The 20,020-nt window shown below is 33.9% G+C and overlaps 1 protein-coding gene across 1 annotated transcript in view; it reads left to right on the forward strand.

Moving 5' to 3' along the window:
* PHF3 (PHD finger protein 3) overlaps positions 1-20,020 on the forward strand; it is a 108,051-nt gene that overhangs the window by 8,398 nt on the left and 79,633 nt on the right. Inside the window, 1 exon segment of the mRNA XM_044001378.1 lies at positions 13,879-14,147. Coding sequence (XP_043857313.1) covers positions 13,904-14,147 — 244 coding nt within the window. The 5' untranslated portion in view covers positions 13,879-13,903.

A 20,020-nucleotide genomic window follows, 5' to 3' on the forward strand; every position in this document is an offset into this window, starting at 1 on the left:
TCATGAAAAAGTTTTAAACTTTTATGTAATCAAAATTATCTGTTTTATCTTTTACGATCATCTTTATAAGTTTTGGTTAAGACCTCCACCACTTAGTCATAGCTGTTCCAGCTATACTTCCTTTTCTTTTATTTTTTTAAAAAAGTGACAGTATATGTTTGTCACATCCTTTGAACTTTATATGCTATAAGATATTGGGCTAATTTAGTATTGATCTTTTCATTTATAATTTATATGAGCATCCTGTGAAAAGTAGAAGCAGCAATGACTTTTACTTGGTAATTTGTAGGTACATTTTGTGCACATATTTCACCTCGGAGGAAGTTAGGTTTTTTTCATATAACTCGGGTTAAAATATGTGCTTTTTTGAGCTTTGGAAGAGTAAACAGCATTTTCTTTAGTATTAAAAGATTGGTAGAATGTATCTATAAAACAAACTATTTAGTAAATGTTTCCATTGCTCCTAGGATTTATGGGGAGCTTTGATATTCCTAACTTTTAGTCATTACTTTCTTCCAGTTTTTAAACCCATATGCTGCTGTTATTTTCCAACACTGTTGCTTTAACTTCAGGTCTCTTTGTTTCTTCTGCTTACTTTATTTTGATTTAGAGGGAAGCTGATGATTTAGAAAGAAAGAACTTTGGATTGGAAGAAGACCTAGGTTCTAAGGTTCCGGCTCTGCCTCTTACTGTGTTACATTACTTAATATCTCTTGGCTTCAGTACGGAAGTATCTGCAAAATGTGAAGATTAAACTAGATTATTTCTAAGGGCTTTTCTAATTTCAAAAACTCTATAGGATAGAGCATATTAGAGATCACCTAGTCAGGACTCATTATTTGAATAATTTTACACATTTTTTTTTTATCATTTGGTAAGTTTTTTATGCATTATCACATTTGCTCCTCACGACATCCCTGAAGACAGATGCTATTAATACTTCCATTTTCAGATTAGGAAACTGAGACTCAGCGGTTTAAGTGATTTATCCAGGGTCACACACAGTAAGTATGTTTGGATTTGAACAGGATTCTTTCTGATTTCAATCCGTTGTTCTTTCCAGTTGTTCTACTGTATGGGGTAACTAATGATAACTAGCTGATGCTTGCCATGGGAATTTATCTTATTACAAAACAATTATCATTTCTCTGCCTCTGATTGACTGGGTGCTTTGCTGAACACCACTTTTGAGTCTCATTATAACATGAAGGTGTTCCATTAAAGGTGGATCAAAATATAAAATTGATATGTATAACAGGTCCTTTTGTTTTCACTGATTAGGTAGGATGCTTAATGTAGTCCTTTGTACAACTACTTTGTAGACTGCAATCTTAATATACATACCTTAAATGTTAATTTGTTAAAAGTCTTAATGTACTATATATCTGAATAAATTTGCAGCTGTTTTGATTACATGCTGCTAGAAGTAATAAGATTCAGATTTCAGGTCTCTATCCCTATTAAAATTTTTGTTTTATTTAAGTTTCCCTTTTGCTATTGGCTTTGGTGACTATTACCTGGGTACTGCTTACTTACCTTTGCAAAATATCTGGTATGCAATCTGGTTTGATATGTTTCAAGATTTATATTTCTTCTATTGTAATTGTTTAAAAGTTTTTAGTAGAAGCATGTTGGAGGAAGTTAACCACAAGATTTGATATGTCCTAACATTAGGTTTTCAGTCCTGCGTGGAAAGCATAACTTTGTAAAATAATTATAGTATAATTGGGTATTTCTCAGTTCTCTTTTGTTTTAGCAAAGGAGAGTAGATTAGAGAAAGTTTTCTTGATTAACCTTATCAGTTTGTAATTCCATTAAATTTATTTTGTTTTTACCTAAACTTTAAAAATAACTTCCACTGTCTGATATCAGACTTGTTTCACCAAAGGCAATGTACCATTGATCAAGTAGTTTTTCCTTAATAGTTTTTTTTTCCCCTTTCAATTCTCTTGTGCTTCTCCATGCTGCAGAAACCTTCACATGTATTAGAGCATGACATAGAGCTGACTTGTGATTGATTCTTAGGTATGTGTAGTTGATAGTTTCTCAAAAGAGTTATTTTATCATTTGAATATATTAGCAGCAACCTGGCAGTTAGATTTTATTTTATTTTATTTTTTGGTAAGGCAGTTGGGGTTGAGTGACTTGCCCAGGGTCACACAGCTAGTAAGTGTTAAGTGTCTGAGGCTGGATTTGAACTCAGGTCCTCCTGAATTGAGGGCCAGCGCTTTATCCACTGCGCTACCTAGCTGCACAGTTATATTTTAAAGTAACACTTTCTAAAGCATTTCAAGAAGTATTTCTAATATCGCCTTCCTGCTCACCTTACAGTTTATCTATCTAATTCTATTCTTACTGGCTTGGCAATTGAGCAAGTCTCCAAAGGCATAGACTTCGTATAGTCAATATAAATTAGCAGTGATAGTTATATTTTGAAATGCATTCTCTGCAAATGTGGAGTCATCTTCTTAGATGAGTTTTTGTATAGTATTTGGGTTCTTAAGAAATTTTTATGAAGTGTGCTTTTGCCATTTGTATTGCAAACTTAAATGTTCTGTAATTCATAGGCAGATACATCTATAGAGAAATTAGCTTAAAGGAAAGTAATTGAGAACTGAATACATAGAGAAACTTTTGTGTACTGGGCCTGGTTTCTTCTGCACCTTACACAAACCAGTCTCATGACTTTTTTTTTGTCACAACTTATTCTTTGTTTGTTTGTTTGTTTTTTTAGTGAGGCAATTGGGGTTAAGTGACTTGCCCAGGGTCACACAGCTAGTAAGTGTTAAGTGTCTGAGGCCAGATTTGAACTCAGGTACTCCTAACTCCAGGGCTGGTGCTCTATCCACTGAGCCATCTAGCTGCGCCTCAACATATTCTTTTTAATGGTCTAAATGTCAGAATAAATGGAGTGTGATAAGGATGCAAAGGAGATTCAGTGTATAGTCTTAATTATATCATTATTACACCTTGATGATGACTTGAGTTTTTAATTTTTAGAAAAGAACAGTTCTAATTTTAAATTTGATTTTTATCCAACACAGTTAAGAAGTAGAATCTTCTTGTGGTATGAATAAGGATTTAATTTTTTTGTTGGATTTTTTTTCTACTTTATTTTTATTTTTAATTTTTCTCAATTATATGTAAAGATATTTTTCAAGTTCCAAATTTTTCTCCCATGAAGAGAGAATAAACAAGAACAATAACAAAAAAGCAACAACAAAAGTGAAAATAGTAAGCTTCAGTCTGCATTCAGACTCCATAGTTCTTTTTCTGAATGTGGAGAGCATTTTCACTACAAGTCTTTTGGCATTGTCTTGGATCATTGTATTACTGAGAGGAGTTAAGTCTATCATAATTGATCATCACAAAATTTTGATACTGTGTACAATGTTCTCTTGGTTCTGCTCATTTCACTAAGGATCAATTCATGCAAGTCTTCACAGGTTTTTCTGAAATCTATCTGCTTATCATTTCTTAAAGCACAATAGTATTGCATTACATTCATATACCACAACTTGTTTAGTCATTCCCCAGTTGATGGGTATCCCCTCAATTTCCAATTCTTTGCTACTACAAAAAGAGCAGCTATAAATATTTTTGTACATGTGAGTCCTTTTCCCTTTTTAATGATTGATTTGGGATATAGACCTAGTAGTGGTATTGCTAGGTCAAAGGTTATGCACAGTTTTAAAGCTTTTTGGGCATAGTTCCAAATTGCTTTCCAGAATGGTTGGATCAGTTCACAGCTCTACCAACAAAGCATTAGTGTTCCAATTTTCCCACATCTTTTCCAACATTTTGCTTTTTTGTCATATTAGCCAATTGGATAGGTGGTGGTACCTCAGAGTAGTTTTAATTTGTACTTCTCTAATCAGTAGCTATTGAGAACATTTTTTCATATGGCTGTAGATAGTTTTAATTTCATCATCTGAAAACTGCCTGTTAATATCCTTTGACCACTTCTCAATTGGGGAATGATTTGTATTCTTATATATTTGATTTAGTTCTCTATATATTTTAGATATGAGGCCTTTATCAGAAACACTGTAAAAATTGTTTCCCAGATTTCTGCTTTCCTTTGAATCTTGTTGCATTGGTTTTGTTTGTGCAAAACCTTTTTAATTTAATGTAGTTAAAATGATCTACTCTGCCCTTCATGATGTTCTCTATATCGTCTTTGGTCATAAATTCTTCTCCTCTTCACAGTTCTGACAAGTAAACTATTCCTTTCTTTTCTAATTTGCCTATGGTATCACCCTTTATGTCTAGATCTTATACCCATTTTGAATTTACTTTGGTGTATGGGGATTTAAATCTTAATGACAATTTTAAAACTAATAAAAGTCACCCCTTTTGGGGTTAAGAAAATACAGTGGGTCAGCTAGGTGGTGCAGTGGATAAAGCACTGGTCCTGGATTCTGGAAGACCTGTGTTCAAATCTAGCCTCACACATTTGATACTTAGTAGCTGTGTGACCCTGGGCAAGTCACTTAACCCTCCTTGCCTCGCCTCCCCCTCCCCCCCCAAAATTGAAAATACAGTGAAGGTAATTTTTATAAATATTGGACGTATTTTAGATGTACTAACTTAGAAGAGTAGGACTTTTAAGTTTTTCATTTAAGTATTTCTCAATCCATTATGGACTGTATGTTCTTTCTAGTTCTTAAAATTAGATTAAATTGAAGGTATAAAGGAAAATGTCCCAATGTTGAATAGTTTTGCTTTTGAAGTGTTTTCAACAGATCAATCAACATAGGGAAACTATTTGGCTTTAGTTTAAAATGGTGTTTGATGGATATTGGTTGTTAAACTTAACAATTTGCCTCTTTTTATGTTCATATGAGATACATTTCGTTGTCATATATACCAACATCTATTATTACTTCTGTCATTGTGAACCATATATTAATTAGCATTTCTGTTTAGTGGGAGCTAATTTATTTTTTTAATAATAAGTATTTTTATTTAAAGTTTTGAATTCCAAATTTTTTTCCTCCTTCCCTCCCTCCCTCCCATAGGCAATAAGCAATCAGATACAGGTTATCTATGTGCAATTATGTAAAACATTACCATGTTAGTCATTTTGTATAAGAGAACTTGAAAAAAAGAAAAAAATGAAAGAAATAAAAAATAGTATGCTTCAGTATGCGTTCAGTCAATATCAGTTCTTTGTTTGGAGGTAGATAGCACACTATCTTCATTATTAGTCCTTTGGGATTGTCTTGGATCATTGTATTGCTGAGAATAGTTAAGTCATTCATAGTTCTTCATCTAGCAATATTGCTGTCACCATGTACAACCAATTTTAATATTATGGATATTTGTACATCACTGGTGTTTGCTTAATTTGTGCATGTGATTAAGCTTAAGGAGAATAGCACCTTCAATATCCAAGATTTCATTAATATCACTACTCTCTTATCCTCCTCCATAGGTCTTCATAAGTTTCTGTGGTGTGCCCCTCTTTCTCTCCCAAATGTCACTTGTTGACTAATTTTCTGATAATAAACATCTCTAACTTACCTAGACTGGTTATTGAATGACATTTACAGAATCATTAGACACTTGCTTAGACCTTCTAAAGATTGCACTTTATTGATAAAGCCTTTAAGAATCCAAGTTCACCTCTGTACAAGAGTAAAGCATTAGAGTATAATTTTTTTTTCAATAATCAAAGCAGAGTTTATTTATAAAAATCAACGTAAAAGATAAGGGTAAAGAAATGCAAATTATCTGACCTGTCTGCTTTTAATATAATAAGGGCCATTGCCGCCTCTTGCCTGAGGGTACGCTGCTTGGACTAGTTCCTCTCCAATCCTCTCCAACTTTCACTTTTTCACCTTCACTCCAGCACCCCTGTGCTTTCACTGCTCAGCTCCTTTCTTCTAACTCCCAAGCCCCTTTCACTTTGTTGACCCCCTTACCGTCTAACTTTTCCTCTCTATACTGCTGCGCTGAACCCCTGCATCTCTCTCTTTCACTAGAGTATAATTTTAATGAAATAAGACTAATACTGAATCCATTTTAAATATACAAAGAATAATATATTTTTTTAAAAGTAGGTAATAGATTTGGAACTGGAAGGGAGCTCTTGGTGTTCACTTAGTTCAACTCCCTCTTTTTACAGTTAAGAAAATTGAGGTGCAGGGAAGTTGTGACAGGTCACTCACACAGAAGCATCAGAGAAGCAATATTTGAACCCAGGTTGTTTGACTCCAGAGTTAGTGCTCTTTTGTTTGTACAGTCATTCATTTAAATTGTTCTAATTTATATATTCATTTTCAAATTTATTAACATTTTTAAAGCACCTACCAGATAGGTACTTTTCGGGGACACGGGCTAGGAGGGATGAAAATGAATATAAAAAATAAGATTTGAGTCTCTGTTTAAAGTGTAATTAAAGGTTAAAGTCTTGTTGTTTGGTAGTTTTCAATCATGTCTGACTTATTGAGGACCCCATTTGGGGTCAAAGATACTGGAGTGGTTTGCCATATCCTTCTCTAGCTTATTTTATAGATGAAGAAACTGAATTATACAGGGTTAAGTGACTTGCCTCCAGAGTTATACACAGCTTGAATCTTCCTAACTCCAAGCCTATGCACTCTATCCATTGTTTTATCTTAGGCCAAGTCTTAGGAATTTCCTAAATGAAACTTGTACAGTATGAATCAGAAATTCCTTTGAGATAATTAGTCTCTCTGTTTCCACAAAAAAGAAGGGAGGGAAAAAAAACACCTTGGTCATAATTTGAGGTAGTTGAGACCAGCATTGTATTTTTCCACTGAATTAAGTCTGGTCATAATTGTCCAGTATTCACAAATGTATTTTAGAATGTGTTGTTGAATAGAATTTTCAAAAAATAATCTCATTGTCTTCAATGAAGTAGCTCATCTAGCAAAGATGGATGCTTCTTTCACTGGAACAGATTGTACCTCCTGAATGGGTTTTTATAGTTTTTAGAGTTGAAGATCATCTTTCTAAATCCTTCTCATTTTACAGATGAAGAAACAGCTCAAGTTAAATTTTGAAAATTCAATTTCATTTTATCTTTAATTCCAAATTCCTCCCCTCTCTCTGCCCCATCTCCACCCATTGAGAACAAGAAAAACAAAATTTACTGCAATTATGTATAGTTGTTCACAATAAATTTCCATATTAACCAAGTTGTTTTTTTTAAAGGCTAGAAAAAAAGAAATAGAAGAAAATATGCTTCAATCTGTGCTCTGAGTTGATCTGTTCTCCATCTGGAATTGAATAGCATATTTCATCATGAGTCCTTTAGAATTGTTGGTTGGTCATTGTGTTGATCAGTGACCAAGTTTTTCAAAGTTAATTATCTTTACAAATGTTGCTGCTACTGTATAAAATGTTCTCCTGGTTCTGCTTGCTTCACTTTGCATCAGTTCCTACAAATATTCCCAGGACAATATTACAGCACAGTAGTATTCCATTCCCTTCATACATCCATAGACTTGTTCAACTATTCCCCAGTTGATAAACTCTCATGTTCCAGTTCTTTACCTCACAAAAAGAACTGCTATAAAGGTTTTTGTAGATATGAATCCTTTTCCTATTTATTTTGATTTATTTGTGTTTTAGGAATAGTATACCTGGTTATAACCTCACAGTGCTATCACTGGGTTAAAGGGTATATGCAAAGTTTAATAGCTTTTTGGGCAACAAATTGCTCTTTACAATGGGTTGACTAGTTCACAGCTTCACCAGCAGTGCATTAGTGTACCTATTTTCCCACTTCTCCAGCATTTGTCAGGTGATAGCTCAGACTTGTTGTAATATGTATTTCTGTAATAACTGGTGAAGTTAGAGCATTTTTTTCATATGGCCATTGATAATTTTGGTTTCTTCCTCATAGAAGTTGAGTTAATGAAGGTCATAAAGAAGAGCCAGAAATTGAATGCAGTCTTCTGAATCTAGATCTAATGTTTTTTTTTTCTCCAATATTCCTCACTGTTCTCTCATATTTTCCTTTTCTGTCTGTCTTTTTTTTTTCTTTTGGGCAGGGCAATGAGGGTTAAGTGACTTGCCCAGGGTCACACAGCTAGCATGTGTCAGGTATCTATCTGAGGCCAGATTTGAACTCAGGTCCTCCTGAATCTAGGGCCAGTGCTTTATCCACTGCGCCATCTATCTGCCCCCTTGTTTGTCTTTTTGTATTTCATATAGGATCTTTCTAATACACTGTGGGCCTTTAAAAAAACCAAATACCCAATAATATTTGTGGATGCTGTTGTCATCTGTTCGTTACTCGGGCAACATGACTGGTTCAACTTTTGTACTTGGTCTTTCTCTAATTTCTAGTATGTAGTCATTATTGATAACTGTTATTTATACATTCCCTTCCCACCCTATATCTTTCTGCTTGTCACCTGCAACAAATTATTGTGAGATGGTAGCCTTTGATGGATTAAAGTCTTTCAACATCACTGAACTGTTTCAGATAACTGACAGTTGTGATCTTGCCCTGACCAAAATAATATATATGTAAAATATACACATCTAATTCAAAATGCTTCTTGTCTAAATATATGTCTCAATCTGGATAGTATGTGTGCTCTAACACCTCCCATCCTCATACCCCACCTCCCCCAAATAAACCAGAGTCTTTTGAATGACTATGGAGATCATTGAAAAGCCCTTGGAGAAACTTTACATTAGTAGAAAATTAATCTTCTGTTTGGTCTCCACACAGGACATCCTTCATAGTCACTGGTAGATAAATTAGGTCTCACTCTTTTACATTGCCCTTGCTGTTAGTACTTTGAGGTTCATCAAAATATTTCTCTTTCTAGTAGCATCTGCATAGAGTCTCTTTGTAGGATTTTAACATTCTCTTGGGGAACATCCTGTTTGAGGTTCTTTTTAAGGTTCTTTAAAGTTCTATTTATTGTAGTGAGTCAATCGCTTTTTATTTACTTATTTATTTATAATTTTCCCCAAGTTACATGTATAAAGAAATGTTCACATTGATTTTTAAAACTTTGTGTTCCAAATTCTCTTCCTCCCTCCTCATCCCCCCTTAAGAATTTAAACAATTCAATATAAGTTAGGTCAATTGCTTTTAAAAATAATCCAAATATACTAGACATAACTGGATTTTAAAGTTTCTATACCTTTTAGTCATCTAGGTGAATGACCTTGTCAACTGTAGAAAATAGTGAATGGAGACCTGTTTTTAGTGTGGTGTAGGTAAACAGTCACTGGAATTGGACCTGGGTTTTGAATCCACTGTGGGTATGTTAGTCCCTCAATCTCAGTTTTCTCATCTGTAAAATTAGGAATTTGATCTTCTAAATGTCTTCCAGTTCTGAGTGTGTGTGTGTATCTATCTATCCATCTATCTGTGTGTATGTATTTATATCTATATCAAATTTGGTGGGACAATGAGCGTTAAGTGACTTACCCAGGGTTACACAGTGAGTGTCAAGTGTCTGTTTGAACTCATGCCTCAGGTCCTCCTGAATCCAGGGCTGGTGCTTTAGCCACTGTGCCACCTAGCTGCCCCTGATAGAATATAATTCTAAAACTACTGTCCGGAAATACTGTTTTCCACTAAAGTAGATGATGCTAATACGTCTACTATGGACACACTAAAAGATACATTGTTTTCCAACTCTCTCCCCCCCCTGCCCCCAACCCTCCAGTTTTATTTACAAGTATTTATAAGGTTTGGAGGTAGTGAGCTCTCCCTTACTAGAGGCTAGCAATATTGTCAGGGATGTTGTAGGGGAAGATTCTTATTCAGATTGTGATTGGATGACCTCAGATTCCTTCTAATTTTGAGATTCTTAATTCTGTGATTCTGGCCTAATTATTACACAGACGTGTTTTCCCCTCAAATGCTTAAAAAAAGGAGGTTATTTAATTTTTCATTTTTCAAGCATTTTCTCTCTCCTGCCCCCTCCCCATTGAAAAAAAATGAAAAACCAAATATTTGCAACTAATATGTTTAGTCAAGCAAAATAAATTCCCACATGGATCATGTCCCAAAATTTATATTTCATTCTTCATCTGGGGTTCATCACCTTTCAGACAGTGGGATAGCATGCTTCTTTATGAGTCCTCTGGCATCATAGTTGCATTACTCGCAGCTTTAAAGTTTTTCAAAGAAATTTGTCTTTTAAAAATTTTTATTGTATAAATTATCTCTCTGATTCTGCTCACTCCAGGCATCAGTTCATACAAGCCTTCCCAAGTTCTTTTAAACCATTTCTTTCATCATTCTTAGGGCACAGTAGTATTCCATTATTTCAACTGCTTTTCTAGTTTCAGCTTTCAGCTTCCTTGTTTGTTATTGCTTAAATTTCTACAAGGAATAGTGAGAGTTAGTATTTTAGTCTGATTTTTTTAAAAATTCAGCTTATTGAAGCAAATAGATTGGGAACTGCTATAAGTGCAGACTGTCTTTTCTTATCTCTTATCACTTGGTATTAGTTTTAGCCTTTGAAGTTGTTGTCTCAGAGGTTATCAGTTGTCTCTTAATTGATAAATCTTATGGCTGTTATCAGTACTTATCTTCCTTGGTCTCTGTTGCATTTGACATCGTAGACCATCTTCTCCTGAGCTCCGTGGGCTTTTGTGACATTGCTTTCCTCTCTCCTGGTTCTCTATCCGACCACTCATTGTCCTTTTGTGGATTATGATCCATGTCCTTCCTCTTAGTCTTGCATGTCCTAGAAGGTTCTGTCCTGAGATGACTTCTTTCTACATAGCCTTTCTCTAAAATTTTCAAAAATCACTTATTCATTCTGTGTATAAATTGCAAAAATTGTTTTTAAAGCCCAAACAGTAAAAAGAAAACGAAGTCCTTTTTTTTTTTAAAGTGAGGCAATTGGGGTTAAGTGACTTGCCCAGGGTCACACAGCTAGTAAGTGTTAAGTGTCTGAGGCCGGATTTGAACTCAGGTACTCCTGAATCCAGGCGCTCTATCTGCTGCGCCACCTAGCTGCCCCAGAAAACGAAGTCCTGATTCTGTTCTTAACCTTTCACTCTACTTGGGAAGAACTTGAGACACTGATAAATTGTTACATAAGTAAATATAAAAGAATTGATTATGAGGAATAGTGTCAACCACTGGACAAAAAAGGAATGCCCTGCTTTAATCCCTTTCCTCAGTTCAGTCCTATATTTCCAACTGGATGCTCTATAGGTGTCTCAAAAACATCTCTAAATCTCATTACATCACTTTCTCCCAACTGACCCATTCTCCAAATTTCTTTTTCTTAAAAAGAGTGACTATCTTTTCATTTAGATTCCCAACCTCATAGTCACCCCTGACTCAACTTCTCACTCATGCTCCATCTAATCAGTAGCCAAATCTTTTTGATTCTACCTCCACAATATTTCTTGCATGTTGTTTGTATTCACAAAGCCATCTATTCCAGGCCCTCATCGCCTGTTGTTGCCTAGACTATTGCAAAAACCTCTTAATTTATGTTCATGACTTTCATTTTTCCTTTCTCTGGTTTATCTAGGATAAAATATAAATGCCTCTGGGGCAGCTAGGTGGTGCAGTAGATAAGCACCGGCCTTGGATTCAGGAGTACCTGAGTTCAAATCTGGCCTCAGACACTTGACACTAGCTGTGTGACCCTGGGCAAGTCACTTAACCCCCATTGCCCCGCCAAAAAAAAAAAAAAAAAAAAAATATCTCAGATTGGCTTTTAAAGCTTTCCTAGTCTGACTCTAGCCTACTTCGTATTTCACATTACTGCCCTTTTACATAGTGGTATACTTGCTGTTCTTGAATTGCATTCCATACATCTGTACCTTTGTTACAGACTGCCTAGAAAATACTCTCTCCTCAACTCTTTTTCTTATAATCACTGGCTCCTTTTAGGACTCACTTTATGTGGCACCTCTTCTGGGAAACTTTGCTTGATGACCCTGCTTGTTTTTACTTATTTATCCCTACTAAATGATCATGAAATATATTAGTTGTGTTATGGCCTCTTAGTAGAATTTAAGCTTCTTCAAGACAGGAATTGTTTTTCATTTTGTCTTTGTACCTCCAGCACCTAGTGCATTTTTTTTAGTGCCTAATATATGCCAAGCACTGTGCTAGGGGCTAGCAAAAGTGAAATGGTCCTTTTATTTCTTGATTCCTAAAGTATATTTTTTCCAGTGTATTTTTATTGTCTTGATAAAAAAGTCTCATCTCCACATTAAAGTCACTAAACATTAAAAATATGTGTTGATTTAATGTGGGAGGATTTTGTTAAATTCTTCATAGAGTTTCTTAACAGTTTTAAAGACAAAGGCCCCAACTACTTCGCAGTGATGTTTCCTTATGCTTTTTTATTGCAAGGTGAGCTAGCCAAGTATCACATGAAATATATTTCGTTATTGCCTTTAGACACAGTATATCCCCAAGTAGACTGAGCTGTTCTTTCATTTAGCTGCAATTTCTTTGTCTTTGGTTATATATTTGTTTGCATGGGGAAAAAACTTTCATGTCTTAAGCCACCTGTTTTTGTAAGTCTATCACAAGGAGAGAAGGCCCAGATTGTAGATAGCTTAGTAGAACCCACTTACAGGGAAGTACACTTGATATATTTATTTCTTCTAGAAATACAAAATGAGAAGTGCTATCACCAATAGTGCTTTATAAATAGGGATTATATAAAATTTGCCAATTGGGTTGGGGAGCTTGCATTTCAAAGTTAAATCCTTCAAACTTTGATATGTTAACTCACTGGTATATTTAATGAAATTACAAAGAGTTTTGACTTGGGTTACTTGAGAAAGGAAATTATTGAGGAAGATTATCTCAGGTGTTTCTCCTTTAACCATTTCTCTTTAATCTAGTTACTTCCTTTCTACTGTTTGATCTATATATTTCCATTTTTATGGAGAAAATTATATCTATATCCTTGAAGGATTCCCTTTTTTCTTTGTTGAAAATTTTTCTAAAGTGTATTAATCTATTTGATACATCTAAATTGTATTGAAATAACTATGAACCTAAATTTAAAAAGCATTAATCAAAAATTTCATTTTCTGTTGAAAAATTTTCTAAATAGTATTAGTCCAGTTTTATGCCTGTAATGTAGGAGATTGAAATCATTGAATCTTTGGTGATCTTTCAGTACCCCAGGGTCTTCATTCTGAACATCATTTATGATTGATACAGATGTAGAGAGTTGGAGATTATGGGCAACCTATATACCAATTCCAGGGTGTGTGTGTGTGTGTGTGTGTGTGTGTGTGTGTGTGTGTGTGTGTGTGTGTGTACAGACTCAAAGTAATTTTAAAAAATAATGTTGCCTCTTTTTCTTGAAAGTAAATGTAGAGGAAATTGGATTTTTGTACTGTGTGCTAATACTCAGTGTAGCTTTAAGTTTTGACTTTCTGGAATGTTTTGTGTATATATTTTTAAAGTTCAGAGTGCTTTACAAATACAATGAGGCTCTTGTATAATTTTCACAGTAATGGCATAAAATGCTTTAGAGTGTAATTAACTTTGAAGTTTAATGTATGCATAATTTAGGCATTATTATAGAAAGTTTGTTTATCTAAAACAGACTTAAATGGGTTATTGTGTTTAGTTATGTAATTCTTTGAGATTTGACCATTTTTTTTCTTTTAAAAAATATCAATATATTGTAGCCTGTCAACAGGTAAACCAGTAATATGCCATTCTACATGCATGGTGAATAAATATCATTTAATAAAAATTGGTTTTGAATTTCCAAATGCATAGTTTACAGCAGTGAGATTTTTTTTTTAAAGAAACAATTCAGAAATACCTTACATGTTCTTTTAGACTCAAAACGGAAAAAAGAAAATAATTTGGTTTTAGGTGATTTTACATTCGATAGCTTTATTTCTTATGATATTTTTTTTGTCTTTCTATAGGGCTGAAAGACACACAGAAGTCTTCATGGATATAGTTGATACATTTAATCATTTAATTCCTACTGAACACTTAGATGATGCCCTATTTCTAGGATCCAACCTGGAGAATGAAGTCTGTGAGGATTTTAGTACAAGTCAGAATGTCTTAGAGGACTCGCTGAAGAACATGCTCAGCGATAAGGATCCTATGCTAGGATCTGCGAGTAACCAGTTCTGTTTGCCTGTTTTGGATAGCAATGATCCCAATTTCCAGATGCCTTGTTCAACAGGTAACTCTTATAATCTTTTTTTTTTAAGTCTGCAATTAAAATAAAGTAATTTTTAGCAGCATCCTTTTTGATGATGAAGAAAATGAATTTAGAATTTTACCCTTTATAGCTTAGAACTTCCTCAGGCATCAGAATAAGAATTTAGATCACATTGAGCCTTCCTGGTTATTCTCTGGAAGGTTGTTGAATTTTCTTCCGGGATGCTTTAAATTGTAGTCCTATCTGGAGCCCGGGGAAGGACAAAAGAATCTTTCAATGTCACTTCCAGTCCTCTCTCTCTATTATCTGTCCCAGTTTATAACCTTGGATGTGCATTGTGCAGGGACTCTCCTCACAGCTAGAAAGAAATGAATCAAAATCTGTAGCATTGAAAAAACAATATGAGAGCATTTTATGGGGCACATTATGATGCTTTTGTCATACTTTTTCATATTCTAATGGTGGTGGTGGTGTGAAGGTGTTTTAAAAAGAGGTTTTCTATTTGGTACTTGATGGTAGAATGGCTACTAGTACATTCTTTCAAAGAAGTAAGAGAAGAATTGTTATAAGAGTACTTTAATTTAGACATCATAGAGAGTATGCTTCTGGAATAGAAAAGGCAGTGTGGTATGTGATCAAAATAAAATATTTTTAAAAGAATTTAAAAAATTGAAATTATTAAGCTAGTTGGACTGGCAGTAACTTGAAGGACATTAACTTTTTTAAAATAAATACTCTTTTAAATATTAAAGTATTTTATGTTTGGGGAAAACCACAGGCTTTTTTTAAGTAAGGAAAGGAATAGCACTTTAAAGCTGCAAAGTACAAATTTTCTGGTCATATGTATCAATTAACTTAATAAATGTAGAAAGAAAAAATCTTAATAGCTTTGAAAAGTATTTTTTAAACACTTTTCCTAATAGTAGTTTCTCAAATATATGTGTTGGACTGTTTTTCAATGATTTATTTTTTGCAGGATTTTTCAACTGAATACTTTTTCTCAATGTGAGGAAACTTCTTTCTAGCTAATTTTCTTCTGTTAAATATATTTTGTAACTTAGATGTAGGTGGTCCAGTCCTTCTTCCTTTGTACATATAGTTGTTTCACACTTGATTGTTTAGACCAATTCTACCTACAGTTTGAAGTTTCGTTTGACAGTTTAGTAATACAAGTATCTTGAACTGTTTGCAGTTTTTATAGCTCTAAATAGCAGACATTTCTTTGATGTCACTTAATTTTATATTAAAGTTTTTTCATTGTTTTCTAAAGGTCTTGGAGTTTATTTTGGTACTTGATGTTAATAGTGTTCCTAATTTGTGCTTTGTGCTTATGTACTTGTTGAAGTTTTTAATTTCCTTTTGTCAGTTAAGTTAATTGGACTCACAGTTTTGGTACTTAATGCACTCTTTTTTTTTTTCCACTTTTCAAAATTCCACACCTTTCATTGTTTTGTATTTTTTTTTCCTTTGGTAATTTATTTTGAGAAAAAGTTTATGACTTGGGATTAAAAACATTATTGTTGAAAACTTTATTATCATTAGGAAAAGTAGTAGGACTATTCACAATTTATAACTCAATGTTGCTTATTGCTTGAATTTATCTTTTATAATCTTACATTTTGATTTGAATGAATCAAGTATTTTCAGAATTTTTTACATTAAACTTGTTTTGGGACATTTAATTTATAGCTCTGATAAACCTGTTTTTATGTTATTAACATTTCTGTACAGATAGGTTCTTGAAATGCGTAGTAGCATTTTTTACAGGTCTTTTAAGATAATTCTTTAATGTCTGTATTGCTTCATGTAATATGAACATGGGGAGGAGGAAATTCTTGAACTTGGTGACCTTTTAGAGTCTTTTGAGCCTTTTAGTTATTTACATTTTCAAGTGATTTTGGGAAATTTAATTCTTTGAAAAGCATCTGGAGGTTTCCTTTTTAATGAAAACTGTTATCAAATGTTTTAAAGCTTTAAGTGGTCACAAGCTATTTAAATTTCTGTTATAATGAAAAAAAAAGTTGGCTTTAAAAAGTATTTTATCTTCCTGGCTTTACAACCTTATTTTATTTGGAGTGGCTAAAAATGAGATAAATAATATAGTTGTACACTCTTCGAGGAATGTAACTGGTAATTCTGCTTCTTAGATGTGCTGAACTAGGGAAGTTTGCTGCTGTTGTAAAGTCCCATTTCATTGGTTTTGCTAAAGTAATTGAATAACTTTTTTGGAGGGGGGAGGGTGCCAATGAGGGTTAAGTGACTTGCTCAGGTTCACACAGCTAGCAAATGTCTAAGGCCGGATTTGAACTCAGGTCTTCCTGAATCCAAGGCCAGTGCTTTAACCACTGTGCCACCTAGCTGTCCCCATTGAATAACCCTTAATTTATTTTTTAGTTATAGAGATTTCAAGATTGTAATTGTAAAGCATAGAGGGGGAAACACTTTAAAAAACTATTTTTGATAATGTGGGTCATATATTGCTTTATCTATTTACAGCAAATGAGGTCTGTACTCAGATTTGTGAAAATAGTTTCTGATAGAATGTGTATACCTAATTAATTTTCTTTTGGTAGTGAGTTGTAACTTTTTATTTGTATCATAGTCACCTTGCTGGCTATTTTGAAATTCCTTTACTTTGATTTTTAAAAAATTCTGGGGGGGGGCAGCTAGGTGGCACAGTGGATAAAGCACTGGCCTTGGATTCAGGACCTGAGTTCAAATCCAGCCTCAGATATTTGACACTCATTGCCCTGCGGAGGCCCCCCCCCCCCCATTCTACCATGGTTTACTTTGTATTTCCTGTACTCAAATTTTATTCAGCTTGGGTTAAGAATAGGGTTTCCTTTTTTGTTATACCTTTATGCAAAATGTTTTTTCACTGTCCTTCTGTCTCTGTAAAATCAGTAGTGTAGTTGAAAAACACTTTTGGCATAATGCCACTCTCCATGTAATTTTTAAAGTTATGCCTTATACTAGTGCTTTCTGCATTTTATAAGTTTTATAATAATATTCTTAAGGTCATGTTTAATAGTAACTGCATAAATTTTGGATTTTTGTTTCTTGACTTTTTATTTACTGCTGATTGGCCTTAATAATTGAATTTTCTTTAGTGTATCCTTGGTATATTTTTGGTAAATAGAAAAGCAGGTTCCACTCATTCATCAGCTATTATATTATCTACTCCACCAAAGACAGTTAAGGCCAGTTTCTTGCTCTGGGAAAATGTGTGGTGCTTTCAGTAAATCCATGCTGTGAATCATTGAACTACCAGCATTTTATAAGAATCAGGTTTACACTGGATTCCTAAGGAGAGTGGAAAGATATATAGTTGGTATAGGGAAGGTGTAGCATATTACCAACAATGTTTGTGTGAAAGAATGGCATAAAAGAAATAATTAGGGATATACGTGATTGGAAAAAGAGGTGGACTTTTTCATGCTTTAAGAGTGAGAAACAGAGATATTATGAACTAGGGGAAGATTTTCAGTATGTTATGTAGGATCATCCATGAAAGGTTTCTATGAAAGGAAGAAGGTAACAGAGATAAGCAAAGTCTGAGGAAGAAATACTATTTTCTCTTAAAAGAGGATGAGGTGTGGGGAGTAAGGATTTCCTTTATATTTTTATAAAAGATTATATTATGCAACATCTCTGAAAGACCCAATTTAAGCTTTTATAGCTTGCTTAAAAGAATTTTTCATACTAAGCCCATTCCTATAGAACAAAACACCCAGTATCATAATTTCAGTTGTTTTATTTTTGTGGAACCTTTTAATGGAGTTAAGTGATTTGCACTTACGTTAAGAAATTTGCTGCATCAGCTTAATGTTTAAAAAAAAAAATGAAGACAGGTTCCAGAATCATTTACCATGATTTTTTTAATCATAAAAATATTATTTTCTAGTTACACGTAGAGGTAGTTTTCAACATTTGTTTTCTTAAGATTTCTAGTTTCAAATTTTTTCCCCTCCTTCCTCTCTCCCTCCCCAAGACAGCAAGCAATCTGATATAGGTTATATATATATATGCAATCACATTAAGCATATTTCTGCATTAGTCATGCTGTGAAAGAAGAATCAGAGCTAAAGGGAAAAACCTCAAAAAAGAAAAACAACAAAAACAGTAGAAATAGTATGGTTCAATCTGCATCTAGATTCCACAGTTCTTTTTTTTTTTCCTGGACTTGGAGAGCATTTTCCATCATGAGTCCTTTGGAACAATCTTGGACCATTGTATTGCTGAGAAGAGTCAAGTCTATCACAGCTGATCAACACACAATGTTGTTGATATTGTGTACAATGTTTTCCTGGTTCTGCTCATCTCACTCAGCACCATATCCATCATTATGGATATCCCTAACTGCAGATCATGACCCATTTACAACTCATCCTTACATTATTCTTCTCTGTCTATAAATCCTTCATGAGCTTTCCACTCATACTGTGAGCCAGAGTTTAGCTCTCTTTGACATTGAAGTACCAGTGGAACACACAGGATGTCCATAGGTTAGCCTTCTCATTACATGACTATACCACCTTTTCTGTGCACACAAGCCTCTAATAATATTCTTTATGATACTTCTATGGTCAGATCTGGATACTTTTCCTATCTCTGTTCTGTATTGCCATCTTCTCTATATCTAGGATTATGATATTAGAGCATTTATTAAGTACTTACTATGTGCCAGGCACCCAGTTAAGTTTCAGATATGGTGATTCCATTCTCTTTAATAGAGAAAATAGTTTGTTATAAATTTTTGCAAATATTTTCCATTTTTCTAGCATTTGTAGTTCTTTGAATTTTATCCTTAAATGCCCTTGAGATGGCTTTGCTTGGTTGGATATCTTGCCAATTTTTTTCTAAACTGGTTTTCTACCCTACTGCTTCTCTCTTCTTTATGGCTTATAATCAATCATCCCATCATTTTTTTAAGGTGGTGTTTTTTGTTTTTGTGGAACAATGAGGGTTAAATGACTTGCCCAGAGTCACACAGCTAGTAAGTGTCAAGTGTCTGAGGTCAGATTTGAACTCAGGTACTCCTGAATCCAAGGCTGGTGCTTTATCCACTGCACCACCTAGCTGCCCCCTTTTTAAGGTTTTACAAGCAACTTTATATTCTAACCTGGTGTTGCCCATTGGTAGTCTTGTCTTTTTAAAAATTTTTTTGGCAAGTGAGTCAGATATTTGCTGACTAAGGCAATTTCTGGGTTCTTGTAGCCAATCTCCTTGATATGACAATTTCTAAATTGGTTAAACTTCTGGTTAAAATTATTACAATCATTATTGATGTAACTTCTGTTTATTTCCCATTATTGAGCATCCAGTTCAAGGTTGCTTCTGTTCTGGACTATCACTTTATTGTTGTTTTTTTAAGTCTGATCTTAGCTCTAACAAGTGGATTCTCATTACAGAGTTGACTCATACTTAACTCCCATATTAATGACATTTTTAGTTTTTTGTTCTGTTATTTGGTGCTCAACATCCCTAGCACCTGATTCTTTTAAAGAAGAAAATATTCATGCTTTGGAGTCATGAGAGTTCTGTGTAATCTAGGAATCTTTGGCTTCTTTAATAGCTTATCTGAATAGGTCAGATCAAGTTACCTTAATTGTATATACTATATTTTGTCTTTCTCTTCTAATTTGATAACAATTTTGATCCCTGTTTAAGTCAATATTATGACTGTATATAGATACATGATTTGGGACTTGACTCCCCATTTTGTTAATCATTTATTTTTAACTTATTAAAATATGAGGAATTGAATTTTTTTGTCATTGTTTATTATGTTCAGTGCCTTCCAACTTTCTTTTTGAAAGACTCATGCTCTATAATTATGAGGCATAATCAAGGTGAGAGGCTATAACTTATCTAAATGTTATATTTTTTACATC

This window comes from Dromiciops gliroides, chromosome 4 (assembly GCF_019393635.1).
Source record: "Dromiciops gliroides isolate mDroGli1 chromosome 4, mDroGli1.pri, whole genome shotgun sequence".
NCBI lineage: Eukaryota > Metazoa > Chordata > Mammalia > Microbiotheria > Microbiotheriidae > Dromiciops > Dromiciops gliroides.